The 18,377-nt window shown below is 40.1% G+C and overlaps 1 protein-coding gene across 1 annotated transcript in view; it reads right to left on the reverse strand.

Moving 5' to 3' along the window:
- WASHC5 (WASH complex subunit 5) overlaps window positions 1–18,377 on the reverse strand; it is a 1,015,994-nt gene that overhangs the window by 207,875 nt on the left and 789,742 nt on the right. The window contains exons 23-24 of the mRNA XM_044066602.1: window positions 9,968–10,071; window positions 9,697–9,826 (exon numbers count right to left, since the gene is read on the reverse strand). Of these exons, the coding sequence (XP_043922537.1) occupies window positions 9,697–9,826; window positions 9,968–10,071 (234 nt within the window). The remainder of the gene's footprint in view (window positions 1–9,696; window positions 9,827–9,967; window positions 10,072–18,377) is intronic.

The raw sequence follows: 18,377 nt of genomic DNA on the forward strand, positions 1-18,377 counted from the left end.
TCCCTGAAATTGGTCTAAAACATAACCAATATGTAACTGGATCTGGAATAAATAGTTCAGAAAAATGTACATACTTTTTAACATTATGATCTATGCAAGGGAAAACGGAAATGAAGACAAACAATACTGAAGGCCTTCTAGATGACATTCTAAGAAGAAAAATAATTGTTGAGATACTGTTTTCCTTTAGTATGCACTGTCAGCCTTTTTTGAAACCAAAATCTGTGAATCGTGAGACTATTTTATTTTTCAAAATATCTTGAAAACTGCTGCAAAGTGGTGGTACTGCCGACTCTGAAAGTGGGATCACAATAATCTGATATACTTTCACAAGCAGAAAGAATGACTATAAACCAAATGAGAAATTCTCCCACAAAATTTAGTCATCAAAAATAACATCTGGAAGAGATCCTGAACAGCAAGAAGAATTCTAAAGAGAAACCTGAAATGTTAAAAAAAAGTATGTGTATCACATTAAAATCTTCCCCTTCATCGGTGAAGTCAGAGAAATGAATTCTTTTTTTTTTCTTTTTATTCTTTTTTTTTTTTTAACTTTGTGAATGCCTCCAAAAGTTTAAATTTCTGTGGCCTATTAACAGACTGATACCAGATCCATGAAACTACTGATATAGGTCACCGTTGTTTCATAGCAGTTTCCTAAACTACATTAAAATATTCCTTTGCACAAGTCTTAGACAAAGACTGCATTAACATAGGGGTGAAACATTATGCAGTAATATGAGCCCAACCTGGTTAAATGCACCTTAAATGCTACATTCACTCAATGCTGAGACCCCTGAATCTGACATATTCACAGGGGATAACAATACTGCCACAGATGAAGGTGCTGTTAAAGGTCTTATCTTCCAAACTGTGGTCAGAAAGGAGAATTTGGGCATTTTTGACAATTATGTCATGTCACTGTTTTTGGGAGTCACTCAATATTACTACACTACTCAGAAATAATAAATTCATAAGTTCATAGTTAAGTAGCGTTGCCACCCCTCCGTTTTTTTCCGGAGTGCCCAGAAATCAGTAGGGCACTCCGGTTCTTGCTCTGGGAGTCCGGAAATGGCGGAAAAGCGACGTCAATAAAATTCCTGTCTTGGACTATCGGTTGATTGGCTGCTTGCTGCAGACGAGGCTCGTGCAGCAAGCAGCCAATCAACACGTAGAATTGCAAGTCAAATCCCCGCAAAGCCCGCGAAAATTAGTGCATAAAAAGCGGCGCTTCAGCTACTAATTTTACCTTTTACTCTCTACTGTAAAAGGTGCTTAAGGTCTGACATTTCTTGCTGGTTGGACATCTTCGGTGGATTGCTGGTTTCGTTTGCTGCTGCTGCTGCTGCCTGGAAGGATTGCTCTAGCCCTGCTGCTGCCTGGAAGGATTGCCCTAGTCCTGCTGCTGCCTGGAAGGATTGCCCTAGTTCTGCTGCCTGCTGCTGCCTGGAAGGATTGCCCTAGGCCTGCTGCTGCCTGGAAGGATTGCCCTAGCCCTGCTGCTGCTCCCTGGAAGGATTGCCTAGCCCTGCTGCTTGCCTTGCTTTCTGGAGTCTTGCCCTGGAGAAGTGCTGTGGACTGGCCAACTGGGTGGTGTTGTGTTCCCCTGCTTGCTGGCCCTTTAGCTGCCTGTTCTCTTCTGCCGCTGAGAGCTTGTTTAAGTAGCCCTGCTGATGATTTTTCTGGAGGTAAGTGGAATTTTTTTAATGGATGAATTCTTTGGAATTAAGGTAGATTTTCAAAGATTAGTGTGACAAGGGGAATGAAATATTGCCAGCACAGCTACTAGTGAATTATTTAAATATTAAATTTATATTAATTCACTAGCTGTGCTGGCACTATCTCATTCATTGATGGTGACAAGATGTGTGTAACTGTATCTAGATGTTCAACATGTGGTGATTATTAACTAGAACAGTTTCTAATCTGGTTTTGGACTTGGTTGCAGTGAATATATAATGACTTCATGATTTGTATAAGATGCTTGGACTGTAGATCTGTCTTTCTAGTCTGTCATCACCGTGATGTTTACCTTGACCTGTGTTTCTTCCTAGGGTGTCTATGTCGTACAGTCTTCATATTATAGTGAGGCTTAAATGTAGCTTTTTGTCTAGTTTGTCATCACAACTGTTTACCTTTTATCTGTGTTTTCTAGGGTATACCGTCTATACCAAAGCTTAGTTCATTTGATGTTATGGTGAATATATGACTACATGATTTGTATAGGATGCTTGGACTGTAGAACTGTCTTTTCTAGTCTATCATCACCGTGATGTTTACCTTGACCTGTTTTTCTTCCTAGGTGTCTTGGGTATATAGCAAGGCTTAATGTAGTTGCTTTTCTTTGGGACTGTCAATGTGAAATATCTCATGTGGTTTTGAGTTTGTTACAGTGAATATACACAGGATATTTTCTAACGTTTTGTTGTGTAGATATTTAAGTTTTGAGACTACTTAAATATTTATTTAGTGATACTGGGCCACTACCTTGGCATTGGTCAAACTAGCAATGTTTATTACTATTGCACAGTAAGACTGAACACACTTTGTTAGGGCCTTAAAGTTGCTTATAAGGAGTAGCTGGCTGATTATGTTGTAGTCTGGGGAAAAGGGGGGCATAGTTAGTAAACTTGTGCCAGCCTTTCCCTTGTGTATATAAATCAGACCAAGTGTGTCTCAACTGCTTTAGCAGGGGCCCAAAGCACTGTTAAATAGGGTGCTCGAGGTCTTCACTGGGCCACTACCTTGGCATTGGTCAAACTAGCAATGTTTATTAATATTGCACAGTAAGACTGAACACACTTTGTTAGGGCCTTAAAGTTGCTTATAAGGAGTAGCTGGCTGATTATGTTGTAGTCTGGGGAAAAGGGGGGGCATAGTTAGTAAACTTGTGCCAGCCTTTCCCTTGTGTATATAAATCAGACCTCAAGTGTGTCTCAACTGCTTTAGCAGGGGCCCAAAGCACTGTTTGATAAATAGGGTGCTGGAGGTCTTCACTTGGCCACTATGCTCAACTCTAACTGTGCCAGTGGGAGGAGGTGGTGGTGAGGATCTGGAGTGGAAAAGGGGAGAAACCAGCCCCAAGTTGACTGGTCTCTGTGCTTTTAAGACAAATTGCACTTAATATGGGGTGTTGCATCTGGAATTGTGGGGCTACGGAATTCGTCTTTATGTCTGCCCATACGGTCTCTTATCATTATGCAAGTTATTACTGTTGCAGCCAGAGGGTATTATGATTGCTGAGTTACACATTTCATGTTTATCATTGTGTCGGCCCACACTATGTCCTGTTTGTCTTTATGCAAGTTACTACAATTGTAGCCAGAGGGTATGATTGCTGAGCTGCCATGTATTTCATCTTTTTATCTTGTCAGTCCACAGTATGCCTGAACTTTCTTGCTGTGTTCAGACTCAGCTGGATAACGTTTGCACTGGGTTCTACATAAAAGTAGAGGGTCTTAATTTGGTGCATTGCTGTAGTGTCTGACCCATGTGTTTTACACACAGTTGAATGCCTTCTGTGCATATTTTGCTGTCACACCAGGTTCATGTGTAACAGCTGCAGAAAGTCCCTCAGACAGGAGTTGCTTCTGCCTTTCATTGCTTTACCTTCACTGTAATTTTTCATGAGGAGTCTCATTTTTTTTTCCCTATACCAACTTGGTATTACTAGGGTGTGAAAGTCTGGAGATTCACATGTGAATGTGAACTCTGGCTAGTGGCTACTGACTGACACAGGCCCCACCAGGCACTGGTGTTGGTCACAAGTGTTTTGATTTTCTATTAATAGCTGTTTTGGTTTATTGTAGTGTTGAGCAAGGATCCTACACGAATCATGTTCAGGAAAAGGTCAATGGATCATCAAGAAGTGGCTGAAAGCGCGTCTCCTAAGAGGTTTTTCTGCAGTTATAATAAGGTGTGGGAGCAAAGCTACTCGTGGGTGCGACCTGTTCCAAATGCAGATGCCATGGCAAAGTGCACATCCTGTGGAACAACTTTCACTGTAAAATGGGATGGGGAAAAGGCATTGAAAAGCCATCAGAAGTCAGACAAACATCATCAAAGCCTTCAGCTCCAGAGGCAGAACCTCGTAATGACCAAGTTTATTCAGCCACGTAGTGTAACCAGTGAAGCTTCCAAAGTCACTGCAGCTGAAGTGACAGCAGTCTATCATGGAGTGAAACATGGTCACTCATATGTATCCATAGATTGTGGAGGTAAGCTGGCACCGACAGTCTTCCCTGATTCTACTTTGGCTTCGAAATTCACCTGTGGGAAGACAAAATCTGAGAGTATTGTCATGAATGTTCTTGCACCTCATTCAGAGGAGCTCCTTCTGCAGGAACTTGGCAATTCCTATTTCTCAGTGGGATCAGATACATCCAATAAAGGGAACAGAAAAATGTTCCCTTTAGTTATTCAGTACTTTACTCACACCCATGGCACACAACAGAAACTCCTTGATTTCTATGAGGATCATAACGAAAGTTCTGAATGTATCTTTACTAGAATAAAGGACATCCTTGTGCATAAAGGACTCAAAGTACAAAACATTGCTAGCTATGCTGCAGACAATGCCTCAGGCAATTATGGAAAGCACAGGTCTGTTTTTAAAAGTTTGAAATCTGAGGTGCCTCACATCATTGCAGCAAACTGTTTATGCCATGTAATACATAACTGTGCCAAGCATGCAAGCAAGGCCCTTGCAAAGTTTGATGTGGAGACTCTGGTTTTGAAAGTACATAGTGAGTTTTCAGCATCTGCTAAAAAAATGGCACTGTTGAAAGGCTTCTATTCTTTCCTAGACCAGGACTTTAAGGAAATAATGCAACATGTTGTAACAAGGTGGCTGTCTTTGTTCCCAGCTGTGGCAAGGCTGGTAGAATGTTGGCCTGCTATTAAAAGTCAAGGGCCTGAGGACTGTCACCCCCTTATCTGGAAATTTGTGGAGGCCGATGAGGATGGCATCAGTGGGGATGTGTCTGAGGCAGAGTGCTACATACATTTCATGCACTACATCCTGCAGGTATTCCACAAGTCTATAGCAAAACTTGAAAGTAACACTCTCTCTGCTCCAGAGTTCTACACCGTGATGAAAAGTCTAAAAGATGAGTTGCAGAGAAGGCTAGATGACCAGTTCTTTGGTACTAAAGTTTCATCTGTCTTACAGCACTTTACTCCAGCTGTCGCACAGCAGGTCTGTAGGACCTTCTGTGATTTTTACAGTAAAGCACTTTGTTACCTACAGAAGTGGTTTGACTATGATAATAGTCCCTTTAAAGCTATGCAGGTCCTCAGCCTCCAACATCCTGTAACTTGGCCAGAACTGCGTACAGTTGCAGACCTCTTCAAATTGGATGTGGACATTGAAGCACTTTACTCAGACTACTGTACTTTAACTGCTGCATTGCCAGCCCTGTTACAGATGACAGAGGCATCTGTAAGTGATCGCTGGGTGACTTTTTAGTAAAGCTCCAGACTGCAAGCCACTTTACAGACTGGTGCAGTTTACTCTTTCAATCCCCCCCAGCAATAGCTTTGTGGAAAGGGTTTTTCACTTATGGGGAATGCGTGGACTGATGTAAGAAATAGAATGCTTGTGTCACTTGTGAAGGCAGAGTTGCAGGTCAAGCTAAACTTTAACATGAGTTGTTCACAATTTTATTCATTTGTGAGAAATAACCAGCCATTACTTGAGGCTGCTAGATCAAATGCCAAATATAGCTTCAAGTATAAGCAATGATTTCTAGCAAAACTGAAGATACTTTAAACAGTTGCTTTTCTTTTACTATTGTGTGTGGTGAACACTTAATGTACTGCTTTGAATGAACTGGTGTTTTTAATATCTAATTGTATTTCCATTTTAGTACTACCTGTGATATGAGACTTGGGCTTAGTTTTCCCATGCTTGTGTGTGATGTACTGTTGTATGTAGTGAACCTTTGAAGTATTGCTAAATAAAGTTTTTTTAATTTACTTTTGACTCGTTGCACATTTTTCTACTTATTGGTAACTGTATGTGATATTAAAGACTTATGCTGAAGGGTCCTTTAAAAGGAATGGGTGTGGCTTGAATGTGCATGGCGCGGGGCTTGTTTGTCAGGAAATGGCACAGTAGAAAGGTGGCAACCCTATAGTTAAGTAATAGACAATCATTCTACAGATCATTAAACACCTAGCCAATAAGCCATATTAAAAAGTTCCTTCCACCCTCAAGCAGGACAACATGAGACAGACGAGGGGAGAATATGAAGCAGCCTATCCAATTATTTAGGTTTACCTAGAAGGTGGTAAGCGTGCTACTCTGCTTGACATTGCAGGTTTATTCCAAAGATGAGGGATATGTTGGGAGATAAAGCCATCATACCAAAATGTCTTATTTATCTGCTGATGAAGGTTTACTTCCTTGTCCGTCACAGAACAAATAGTACCTCAAATACCCAGTGAAAGGAAGTCAAGGAAGGTTGAAGCTTTGATGGCTTAAAAGGCTAAACAGAGATTCCCAACATACAGTCTATAAAAGTACAAGGCCAGACAGAGAGATGACAGTCTGTCTGGATACTAAGGGTCTTGAAGATGTATGAGTAAATAGGAATTAAGACTTCTCTGGCTCTGGAGGAGATGTCTACTGAAATTAGATGAGCTAGACAGAAGGCTTTCCGAGCTACTGTGAAGACATGAAGGACAAAAGGTAAAGAATTATCCCTTACAACAGTGTATAATGGGAGAGATGAGTCACCTATATAAGTACAATGGGATAAATGTTTTATTTACCTAAATTAACCACATTTTTTCACATCTAATTTAAGACTGTTCTCCTTGCACTAAATGGTTAACATGGTATAAACCATTTTTGACAAATTATGTCAGTGGAAGATCAACAATTCACAATTTAGTAGTCACCTGCAAACACAGACAACCGTAGGCCAAGAGTGTTGGCATGAATGTCTGAAAAACAGACCAAACACTGAACCCTGTGGTACACCACTGATAACCTTTTTGCTTTCAGAAATAGCATCTGTGACTCTAACCACATAGGTTCTGTCAGACAACCACTTAGTTATTCATTATAAAATACAAGGGTTTATATTCAGACATACAAGTATGTCAATAATACTTGCATGACAAACAGTGTCAAAGGTCTTGGCCAGGTCCAGATATGTAGCTGGTACTGCAGGGCCACTCTCTGCTATTTTGGTGACTCTTTCAAAGACGTTTACTAGGTTAAAGGGGCACGGCTTGCCTTTGACAAAGCTGAATTAATGATAGTCCAGGGTTAAAAGGTTTTTCAAAGTCCAGATTAATGAGATAAGAGAAAATATATTTGACAGTTTACATATGAGCCTAGTTAGACTAATCACCACGATCTGTGGTTGGGCCACTCACAGAATTGCATTGCAATGGCTGTTTTCCAAACTTTGGGAATGTAACCAGTACAGATGCTTAGATTAAAGAGGTTAAGTAGGGTTTTAGACAGTACATATTTGGCACCGATAATCAGGGGACATGTTTTTTTATCAGCGTCCATGAATGAGGTGTTCTTAACTTTTGAGAGGACTGACAGGACTTGTTGCATTCTGATTAAAGGGTGAATGGGACTATGGAATCTGTGGAACAGCTACAACTGTGAGTGAAGTATAATTTGCACTCAATTTGGCAGATAGAATATATTAGCTAGTTCCTATGGGAAAGAGAGGACAGTGTTATTGTGGACCAACTCCAAATATTGTTGATCGTTAGCTATTAACATCCTGACATTGCTGAAGAAAGATATGTAGCTATTTTTGGTTTCTATGTCAATTCTAATTGTATATTCACTGCTGAGCTTCCTAATACATCCCCCCCTTAAGCTCTTTACTAGTCTGCCTAGGTGTGCACTTAGGTAGGTAGGATGAGACCTCTTTTAAGGAATACGTAATTTCTATCTCATGTTATATAATTTATTTATATGGTTATTGTTTCTTAGGGGGTTGTTTTGAAATTTCTCCTTTTATTTGATACATATAGGGATAGTCTTATCAATACAACCATTTAAGTGTAATTAGAAGTCAAATACACAATGAGATACATTTTGAAGGATTACTGCAGAATTTATTTAGGTTAAAAAGTAAATTAAGATTTTCTTTTGAAATCCCAAAATACAGAGGTATCTCTGTGTGTGTGTGCGTGTGTGTGTGTGTGTGTGTGTGTGTGGAGGGGGTAACCACCATTTTTAAAGGAAAGAATCACTAACTTCTGATCTGATTTAACAATAGAAGGTATGCATATGGAGGTGTGCAAGAAGTAGCCATATTTGTGAGGACAAGATCAAGGGCAGGATAGTTAACTATTTGTATGAGGGTAGCATTTAAAATGTTAAGGAATTGTTGGGCAAGCTAACCATTGCCAATGTAGGTGATCCACATTACTGATTGATAGTTGACATCCCCCAGTAGAAAGGTCTTTTAGAAGGATTGCAAAGGACAAGGATACATTCAATGTTGTTTATATGGAACTTGCCAAGGACTGCAACACTTTTCTTCATGCTGGGATGACTGACAAACTGACACAGTTTTGCTGGATAGCTAATGAGTTATCTCATAGAGCCCAGTTAATGGAAGGCTTATTTGCTCTAGACAGAAGAATGTCACCAGCAAAACCCATGGGGTTTGTCCTCATCCCTCTCCTCTCGGATATAAAAACTGATATCAAGGGACTACAGCTAACCAAGGGTCAGTTTTCCAATCCCATTCTGATACTCACATAGAAGTAATGGAGTTCTAAACCTTTATCACTGCATTAATAATACCAGATAACCTGGGTCTGTGGCAGAATGTGACCCAATCTAATTAACTTGGAAAACTCGAGACAAATACTGTAAGACTCAACTTTAAGTTCAGGCTGCAAACAAATCAAGTACTGTGTGTGTAATGTTTATATGCAATTTGTCTACCACAGTACATTAGTTGATCAATTCAGGTAGAGATGACATAGCCTTACTTCACATGATTTCAACAAGATGAGCCTCTCTATTTTGATGACTCTTCTGTCAAACAGTAACAAATGACAATAAAGCTGGGTGCTAACTATGCAGATGAAAAATTCCAGTACAATACAATGGGAGCAGACATACTCAGCAAGAACTGAAGGCAGTACATACCTCTGCTGGAATTTTATATGGGGTCCCTTGCTGTTTATACACTTTTACAGGCACCATAACAAACCTACACAAGGGTAAGGGGCAGTTTAGAAGTCCGTCTGGGCTAAAGGAACTAGAGAGCTAGTAAACCTAAATGTTATTTTTTACTGTTAAAGTGACCCTCTCTGAAAAAGTACTGGTTAGAAAATAAACATAAAAAAATAAACAACAATGCACGATAACTTTCATCAATAGCAATTAAATGAAATGTTTCAAAGTTGTACCATCTGTGAGAAAAAGGATTATATAAACTAAATTAATATAATGCTAAAAAAGAACACATCCCAAACAGCAGTGAAAAAAGTCAAAAATATTTTTTATATAAATTGTAAATGTACTTTAATGCAGCACACATTAGTGAAAATTTAATGTAATTTCTTTGACTGCTAATACAGACAAATGTCAAGAATCATTTATAAATTACACTACTCCCTTTAGGGGATAGGCTTTTAATTTAATTAGTGAACATCTTAACAAGGAATGTGATTAAATGTATCATCACAAAGTTGCAGTCTGACCTTGTTTAGTGGACTCTGCATGCCTGCAGCCTCAAGATATGCAGTTATGTCATAGAGGAGTGTGTTATCTTCTTTAGGATATGGCAGTGAAGGATCCTGGTAATGTGCTTCAATGTCAGCTAAAAGCGCTCTAAAAACACAAACTTAAAATCAGCAACAGAAATATATCAGCACAAAACAAATGAATGACATTTGATTTAATATCACATACAGATTTTTACTCGTCATTAGATTGACATTACTCATTTCTTGATATGTAGATTGTACTCACTTATTAAGATTTTCCAGTGCAGCTGCTAGATGCTTAGAGTCAAACTTGCATGAGTAACGCAACTCATTTGCAATTTGTTCTCGTAAAATCTGCATCTGTCCAACCTGTTAAAAAGACAACGGATTAAGCTGATTTGTATGTCTTACTGCTTAAAAATCTGTGTTCCATAAATTATAAAAGATGTTTTTTAGGAAACAATTGCATTTTTAAGCAAATCACATAACAGAATGAAAGCCTAAAAGAAATATTTCTAAGCATGCAACATCTATGTCTGTAAAGAAGTTATGCACGGTACACTAAAAAAATTAAATATTTATTGTAGCAAATCCAGAAAAAGCCTTTAAAATGCAGCTATCCATACTACAGAAAAATATTTTAAAAGGCGACAAGCAAACAGAAGGCAAATGCATTTCTGAACAAAACAATTTATTAAAGTAGTTATGAAAATAATATATGCATCTACCCTTTAGACAAACGTTTAAATGCCCCTTTTCAGACTGAAGGACACTTTCATGTTTATCTGAGAGATGACTCATTTTTATACATCTTTCATTTATTTATTTTACATTTGTTTACAGAGAAAATCCGACTGGGCAGAGCCCATTTTCAGCAGATGCCCAGGGAGAAAAGCTCCACATACTTAAAATTACATAATTAGATAAAGTAACAAACATAGTTGGAACAGTTACAAAAACATAAGATACATATTGGTAAGATTTTGTGCTACATAGTAAAAAATACTAGTTCAGAACTTTACAAGCTTAGGGATATAGATTAATTATAAGTTAAACAAGCATCCAGTTACAGTAGTACAGTTGAACAATAACTATAGTGAGTGACAATCCTAGAGTCATACGTTTGGTATAAAGATGCATAAGGGGAAATAGCTGTTTAGAAATTAGCCTGGACTGTGACATGAACAGAGCCATAAATCAGCTAATTGGTTCTTTAGCAGTGAAAGAAGCAGTTAAACTTCGAAAGCACTTATGCACCTGAAATAAATATGAATTTTACAGCACTGGAGTATTAGACTATCCTTGGGTCCATTTGTCTGTTTGGTGTTTTATACATTATTAGTTTCTGTGAACCTGGGTTCTGGCAAAGGTTCTTGCTTGTTTTCTACATATTTTAATAAATTGCTCTAGTGAAGAATGCCTGCATCGTCCATTCATCTGCCACCACTTAAAGAGTTTGTGGATTTACTTTCTTTTTTTACAAGCCGATATAAAGTGGATTCACCTTTTCATCATGGCAGTGTTAGTCCTCATTAGAGTTTGCTGTGATCACTTCCAGATTTACCAACATTCCTAACATGGCATCTCTCCTACTGATTTCATCATGCTACCCACAACGCTCAATTGTACAGATTTTCACAGAATTTTTATTCATATTTTTGGTCTGTTTCTAATAAAAATTGTGGTTTTCTGGCAAGTCACTGACAAATCAATGAGGAATGAATTCAAAAAATGACAGCCATTCGTGATTCAGACATCATACCCTTCAGAAATTTGATGCTGAGGGCGTGGCCAAGATGCCAAGGAGTTAGCTGCACTTTCTTGATGCTCTGCCTGAAATTATTTTTTCTGACAGGATTTTTCTATTTTAACTCAATAAACATTGAAGAATTTTTCCACAACTACTTATCTTGATACTGTGAACAACTTTATCAGAAGAAATCTTAATTTTCGCTGTCAGAAGTTCTGTCACCAGTTACTGACTGAAACAGCTATGAGTCACTTGAAGACATCTCTACAGGACAGCACTATGAAAAAGGAACTTCAAACAATAATCACCACCAGCATTCAAGACCTTTTTATAAAGATGGATAATTTAGAGAAGGTTATGGAAAATATGAAGAAAGAAAGCAAAAAACAAATTGATGACTTAAAGGAAATTATTACTACTCACTCTGACCAAACAGCAGCTATAGAAGAATTAGTAAGTGAAATAGATGTCAGGCAAATGGAAAATGACAACCAGATAAACTGTTTACTACAACAAAATAACCAGTTACTAGAAAAGGTGGAAGACCTAGAGTATAGATCCAGAAGAAACAACATTAGGATCTATGGAGTTCCAGAGAAAATGGAAGGAAATAATATGAGTCCCTTCCTAAATGACTGGCTTCCAAAAATACTAAACCTCCCTGACGCATTATCTTTCGGAATTGAGAGAGCCCACAGGTCCCTGTCATATACATCTGCATCAAAAAATTCAACAGCTGTAAGATCCAGCATTGTAAAATTCCCATCTACACAAGACAAAGACTTAATACTAAGAGCTGCATGGTCAGGAAATCTAGTCCAAGTCAATGGGAAAAATATACGATTTGACAATGACTACACTTCCGCTGTGATCACAAAGAGAAAAGCGTGTGTCCCACTTATTAAAGACTTAAAAAAGGCCAACATTAAAGCCCAGATAATGTTTCCAGCCAGAATCAAAATTACCCTCTCGGATGGTCAAAAAATATTCACTTCTCTTGAAGAAGCATCAGCCTTCGTGAGGAAAAGCAACTTACTTGAGAAAGTAAAAGAAATGAACCTTTCTTTGCCCAGTGTAAAAAGACAAGCTGCTAATGGTAAAATAACTACAGCTGACAAATCTAGTAAGAAGTTGTTGTTCTTCTTCTTTCGGCTTTTAGGGGTCGCCACAGCAGAACTCTGGTCCGCTAATGATTGGCAGTAGATTTTTTACGGGTGCAGAGGTGCCAGCTCGACGCCCAAACTTCAACAAAGGCAGCCCATTCTACGCATCAACGCCACACGACTGCAGGGAGGACATGCAGACTCCACACAGAAGATGCTCCAGCCGAGAATCGAATGGGAGAACCTCTTGCTGTGAGGCAGCAACGCTACCGCTGCACCACCGCGGCTTACACAAATCTAGTAAACAGCATAAGGGGAAACAGTATAAAAACCATCACTCTCAAAACTTATTAAACAATACATCTGAAAACACAGGATACAAATGGAATCATACGGTACAAACTTTCAACTTATTTAGTATATATATATATATATATATATATATATATTTATATATATATATATATATATATATATATATATATACATACCTAAGCCTGCTTTCTTCTATATTACCTTTTTCTATTTCTCAATACTGCTCTCTTTTTTCTTACTTGCTTTTGTTTTTCATTCTTTTCCTTTTATTTTGCATAATAATATATACAGTTGCTAAGTACTTCAATATAAACAAACTTGTTTAAATATTTACTTAAAAATAAGCTGGAGTAATATAAACACCTTAACAGAAAACAAAAGAAACCACACAGAAAACTAAGAAAAAAATGTTGGTAAGTCAGCTCCAAGGGCTAGGCACATGCAGGTACAAAAATTCAGGTAACTGTAGGTTATAGTCCAATCCAATGTACTTAATACCAGAAGTTATAAAAACACTGCTTTATTCACCAAGCCAAAATAAAAGTAAAACGCTGCACCAGCGTTTTTCGTTCTGATAAGTATCAGAACTTCTTCAGACAACCAACAACACTAGTTAGTGTTGTTGGTTGTCTGAAGAAGTTCTGATACTTATCAGAATGAAAAACGCTGGTGCAGCGTTTTACTTTTATTTTGGCTTGGTGAATAAATCAGTGTTTTTATAACTTCTGGTATTAAGTACATTGGATTGGACTATAACCTACAGTTACCTGAATTTTTGTACCTGCATGTGCCTAGCCCTTGGAGCTGACTTACCAACATTTTTTACCTTAACAGAAAACATTTATTATGCAGGCTAAGCATTATATCAATGGTAACATAATATTGCTACCCAGCACTTGAGTCTTTTTTTTCTCCTCTCTTTCCTATCCATTCACACTGTTCTATTAAAGGATAACAATGGGATATTAAAGCAGATTGCTCCAACTGCGGTCTCTTTTAGTCCCCATTGTTTGATACAGCCACAAAAAATCATCACTGCAGCTTTAAAAAGTAATGCAGTCAACTGTTTTACCTCTCAGGCTTCCTACCTTTCCACTGTTACTGTTTTTTTACTGTTTTACTTTCACTTTGCAAAACAAGTTGAAAAGCCCCTAGCTGGCTCTTAAATGATGATGTCACATCTACCAGAGCTCTTGCTGTAATTACCCGGATGTTTCCTCCCCCAAAGTGATGTAAGCGCTGCCTGATTTGCATGCTCTACAGATGAGCCAGTGAACCTCCCAAATTGTGATGTCAGAGCTGCCTTGCCCAGCCCACTGTTAACCTAATATTACTGGGTATATGCTGTGTGGAACTCCTTTTCTGTGTTAAGTGTACCCTATCAACTGTATTTATCTGAGGGATTTGAGGAAGGTTTGCATTGCCTGCATCTTCTCTCCAGCTTTTTGTGTGTGTGTGAATGCACGCGGGGGGGGGGGGGGGGTTCCATTCCTGGAAATATTACAGCAAAAATGTCACACTAATATCAATTTTCTGAAAAGCCCTACTGATGTGACAAAGCACAGTGAGGAAGTACAGGCAAAAGTACAGTAACAGCTGCGTAATTTTAAAAATGACCATGCGTGGACATTAATTGCATCTTTTTACACAGAAGCAGATGGTCACAATTAATAGAGAACATTACATAAGATTACATGAAGTATGAGAGACTGTAATTTTCTTAAATTACCACTTAAAAAAAACATGCAACTGCTGTCATGCAAGTGCTTGAAATATATCTTTTTTTATAGTCTTATCATTTGTTAGCCATTTAACAACAGTGTAAGGGAAAACTGGGAGTTTGGTTTGCAAAGAAGTGATTTTTCTCAGTACTACAGAGCTTGGATCTAAATTTGAAAGGAGTACAACAAAAAAGTGTCCCACTGTAAGGAAGGAAAGGCTGTGAGAAGCAAACAGTACATTAGTCTGGTCACCTGCTGTGAGCTGTCAATCACATGCAAATAATGGGTCAAATTACCCTTAGCTCTTTGACAGGTAGGGAAGGTAGGTATGAAAGGAGAGGGGGACTTACCTTAAAGAACTAGATTTCTTTCGTCAAGCCTGAATTCAAGGTAGCATTTCTAAGAAGAAACCACAATAAAATGCACTTTTCAGTTCTGTTGCATTTGCACTGCTTGGGTTTGAAGTAGTCATTGAAAAAGGATAACATGTTAACCAAAACTAGGTGTTTACAACACAGCAGTGAATGCCTGTAAATGAGTGCAGTGACTGGAACTCTACGGAAATAGTGGCAGATGTGATGCAATTTTTTTGAGACGAACAACGCATACTGGGATACATAGAGGCAAACTAAACTTTTGGAATTCCTTCAATATACCAGACCCCATGTGGCCAGACTCAAAAATGATGTATAAAAATATCTAAAAACCTGTAAATAGTCCCAGAGTGGTGTTACCACTGTAGTTTTCTCATGTGGAGCCTGGCCAAAGGCACTAACAGGATGCCATGTACGAGAGTGCTTGCAGGAACGTCCTTGCTGTGATGTGGGCCCTGCGAGCTAGCTAAGAAAAGTAGAGGGGGAGAAAGCTCTGCTTCTCTGGAGAGAGGAAGGTTCTTTGGGCAAATGTGTCCAGGAGAACTCCTACGAAGGTTAGCCATCTTGTGGGTTAGAAATGGGATTTTTCCCTGTTGATGGTAAATACCAGACAGGTTAGAAGGTTTGGACAAAGGTAAGATCCTGCAGGAGTTTCTCCTTGGTGTCCGCCTGGATGAGGCAGTCATCCAGATAGGGTTAAATCTGTATGTCTGTCTGCAAAAGGCAATAACAAGAGCCAAGCACTTGGTAAAGACTCTGGAAGCAGTAGATAAGCCAAAGGGCTCTGAGCCTGCTCTAAAGTGTAGGAAACTACTGCAGGACTCCTTATGGGGATATAGAGGCAGGCATCCTTCAGATCTAGGGTCACTAGCCAAGCATTTGGCGCCAACATTGGCAACAGCTTGTGAAGGGTCAGCATTTTGAATTCTGGCACTTGGAGGGACAGGTTTAATGTGGTTTAATGTGGACAGGTCTAGAATAGGTGTCCTCTTTTCTGGGTACTGAGAACAACCTTGAATAAAATCCTTTTCTGGCTTGTTCCTTTGGTACTGGCCCCACTGCTCCTTGAGCACAAAGTTTTTGAATTTGGCGGATGGCCTCTGTCCTCTGGTTTGCTGGCAAGTCTGGAAAACCTGAAAATCTGGGTTTCTCTATGAAAGTGAATCTGCATCCTTTGGAAATTATTTTTAAGACCCAACAATCTGCGGTGATGGTTTGCCACTTGTTTAGGAATAGGGAAAGTTTTCCTCCTAGCCTGTCTTGGGGGGGGGGGGGCCTGAGGGGAGAGGAGGAGTCATTGTGAGTCCTTAGGGTAGGGAGTGGACTTAGAACTCCCTTGCCTAGGCATAGTAGACATCCACTGTCTAGGCCTCTGCTGGCTTTGCTGCTGGTGCCTGGAGGACCTATCTCTGCACCCCTTCCTTTGCACAATTTTTGCTTGGGCAGGAAAGGACCAGTGCTTGGTAGGGAAGTTCCTGCTGAATCTGGGGGGGGGGGTGTATCTGCAGGAAGTCCCTGACCATCTGCATTGACTTGGCCTTGTCTTCCATTTTCTTAATCACCTCCTCTGCCTTAGGGCTGAACAATTGTTCCTTATCCAAGGGGGCATCCAGAAGTTTTGATTTAACCTGATCAGGCAATGGTTGCTCCTTCAACCATACATGCCTTCTAATGACTGAGCCAGAAACTGCATCCCTGCTACAGGCTTCCAAAGCATCAAAGCCGCAATGCAGAGAATGCTGGGCCACTTGAGAGCTGGAGTGTATCAGATCTCCTAGTTCTCTGGTAGTAGTACTTTCTGGTAAGGTGGAAATTTTCTGCTTCAGTAAGTCCAGCATGTTCTGTTGATATTTAAGCATATAGAATTGGCAATTGAGAGCTCTAATAGCTAGGGTAGCCGAAGTGTAGACCTTCTTGCCCCATCGGTCCAAGGCTCTCATAGTAGTACTTTCTGGTAAGCTGGAAATTTTCTGCTTCAATAAATCCAGCATGTTCTGTTGATATTTAAGCATATAGAATTGGTAATTGAGATCTCTAATGGGTAGGGTAGCCAAAGTGTAGACCTTCTTGCCCCATCGGTCCAAGGCTCTGCTCTCCTTGTCAGAGGTTATGGGATTTTTGGAGGAACTGGCCCTAGTCCCCTTAGGTCCCTGAGTAATGACCTCTGGGTCAGCTGCAGGGTTCTTGAACAAATACTTATGGGTGTTTGGCACCCTACAACATCTGTCAGGCTTTCTGGGTGCAGGGGGCAGGGCATCAGGGGTGAGGCCAGACTCCAGGAAGACATCCTCCACCACATCCAGAATGGGAGGAATGGCTAAGGGTTTATGTTGTGGCAAGTACAGAGCCTCCCAATGGAAATGCTCTCTGATGAAATTTAAGGTCTCCCCGAATAACAGGTCCTCAGGAGGGGATGCAGAAGGAATGGATTCCTCAGCACTGGAATCTTCCAAGGCTGCCAGGGGCTGTTCTTCAGGAGTCCAGAAATTCATAGTCCTCTGACTCTGGCTCCGAAAGCACCTCTGGAGAAAGGTCCCTTTTTCTTTTGGCTGGGGTAGCTTGAGCAGACTGGTTACCCCTGATGAGAGAGATTAAATCCTAAGCCATCCTAAGTAACTGCTGAGACTGAGCAGGTTGGGTGGGAGGTAGTCTGTGACTGGGCTCTGAGGAAGGTATTTTCCTAAGGGTGGCCTTGGTCTTAGGTCTAAGTGATTCAATGGGCTTATGTGTGGTTTTGACTGATGGCATGGCTGTCGCTCTTTGTCTGGCGTCGGTCATCTGAAAGGCCTCTGTGGAAGCCGGTGCCTGCAAAGCAGCTCCGGACCCAACCGTGGGGCTGGCAACCTACATTTGGGTAGGAGAAGCCTGATCTAGCAGTGTACCAGACACCAAAAGGGTCTCGGTAGAGGCCTGCAACAGCTCTTCAGCTTTCATCAGGGGCTGCGTATGCTCCTCACTGTGTTCCACTGTACTAGTGGACCGTTGGCTGGCTGGCTGACTTCAGGTTTGAGTTGTCTGAGGGCCTAACCTTCTGTGGCCTCTTTCCTTTTCCTTTCTCTATTTTGGAATTTCCACAGCAGGCTGACTGACGGACGCCATTTTGCATTGGTATCTACTCTCCTTGAAATGCCTAGCTATAAATTCAGCTCTTCTATGGATGGTCCTAGCATTAAATAAGGCACAGAACCGACATCTGGGGATGTTGTGGCCTGGGCCTAAACAAGTTACACACAGATTATGAAAGTCTCGATGTGGTATTTGCTTTCCACAACAGAGCAGTTATTCACTTTTTCAGACATCGGTCTAAGTAGTAGGTTTCTCCCTCACTCTGGCAACGGCCGATCAATGCACTCACAAACTGCTTCTGCTTTGGGTTCCACGGAAAGAAAGACTGATGTAATGGCGTCAGCTG

This window comes from Protopterus annectens, chromosome 3.part1, assembly GCF_019279795.1.
Source record: "Protopterus annectens isolate FY-2018-M chromosome 3.part1, PAN1.0, whole genome shotgun sequence".
Lineage (NCBI taxonomy): Eukaryota > Metazoa > Chordata > Ceratodontiformes > Protopteridae > Protopterus > Protopterus annectens.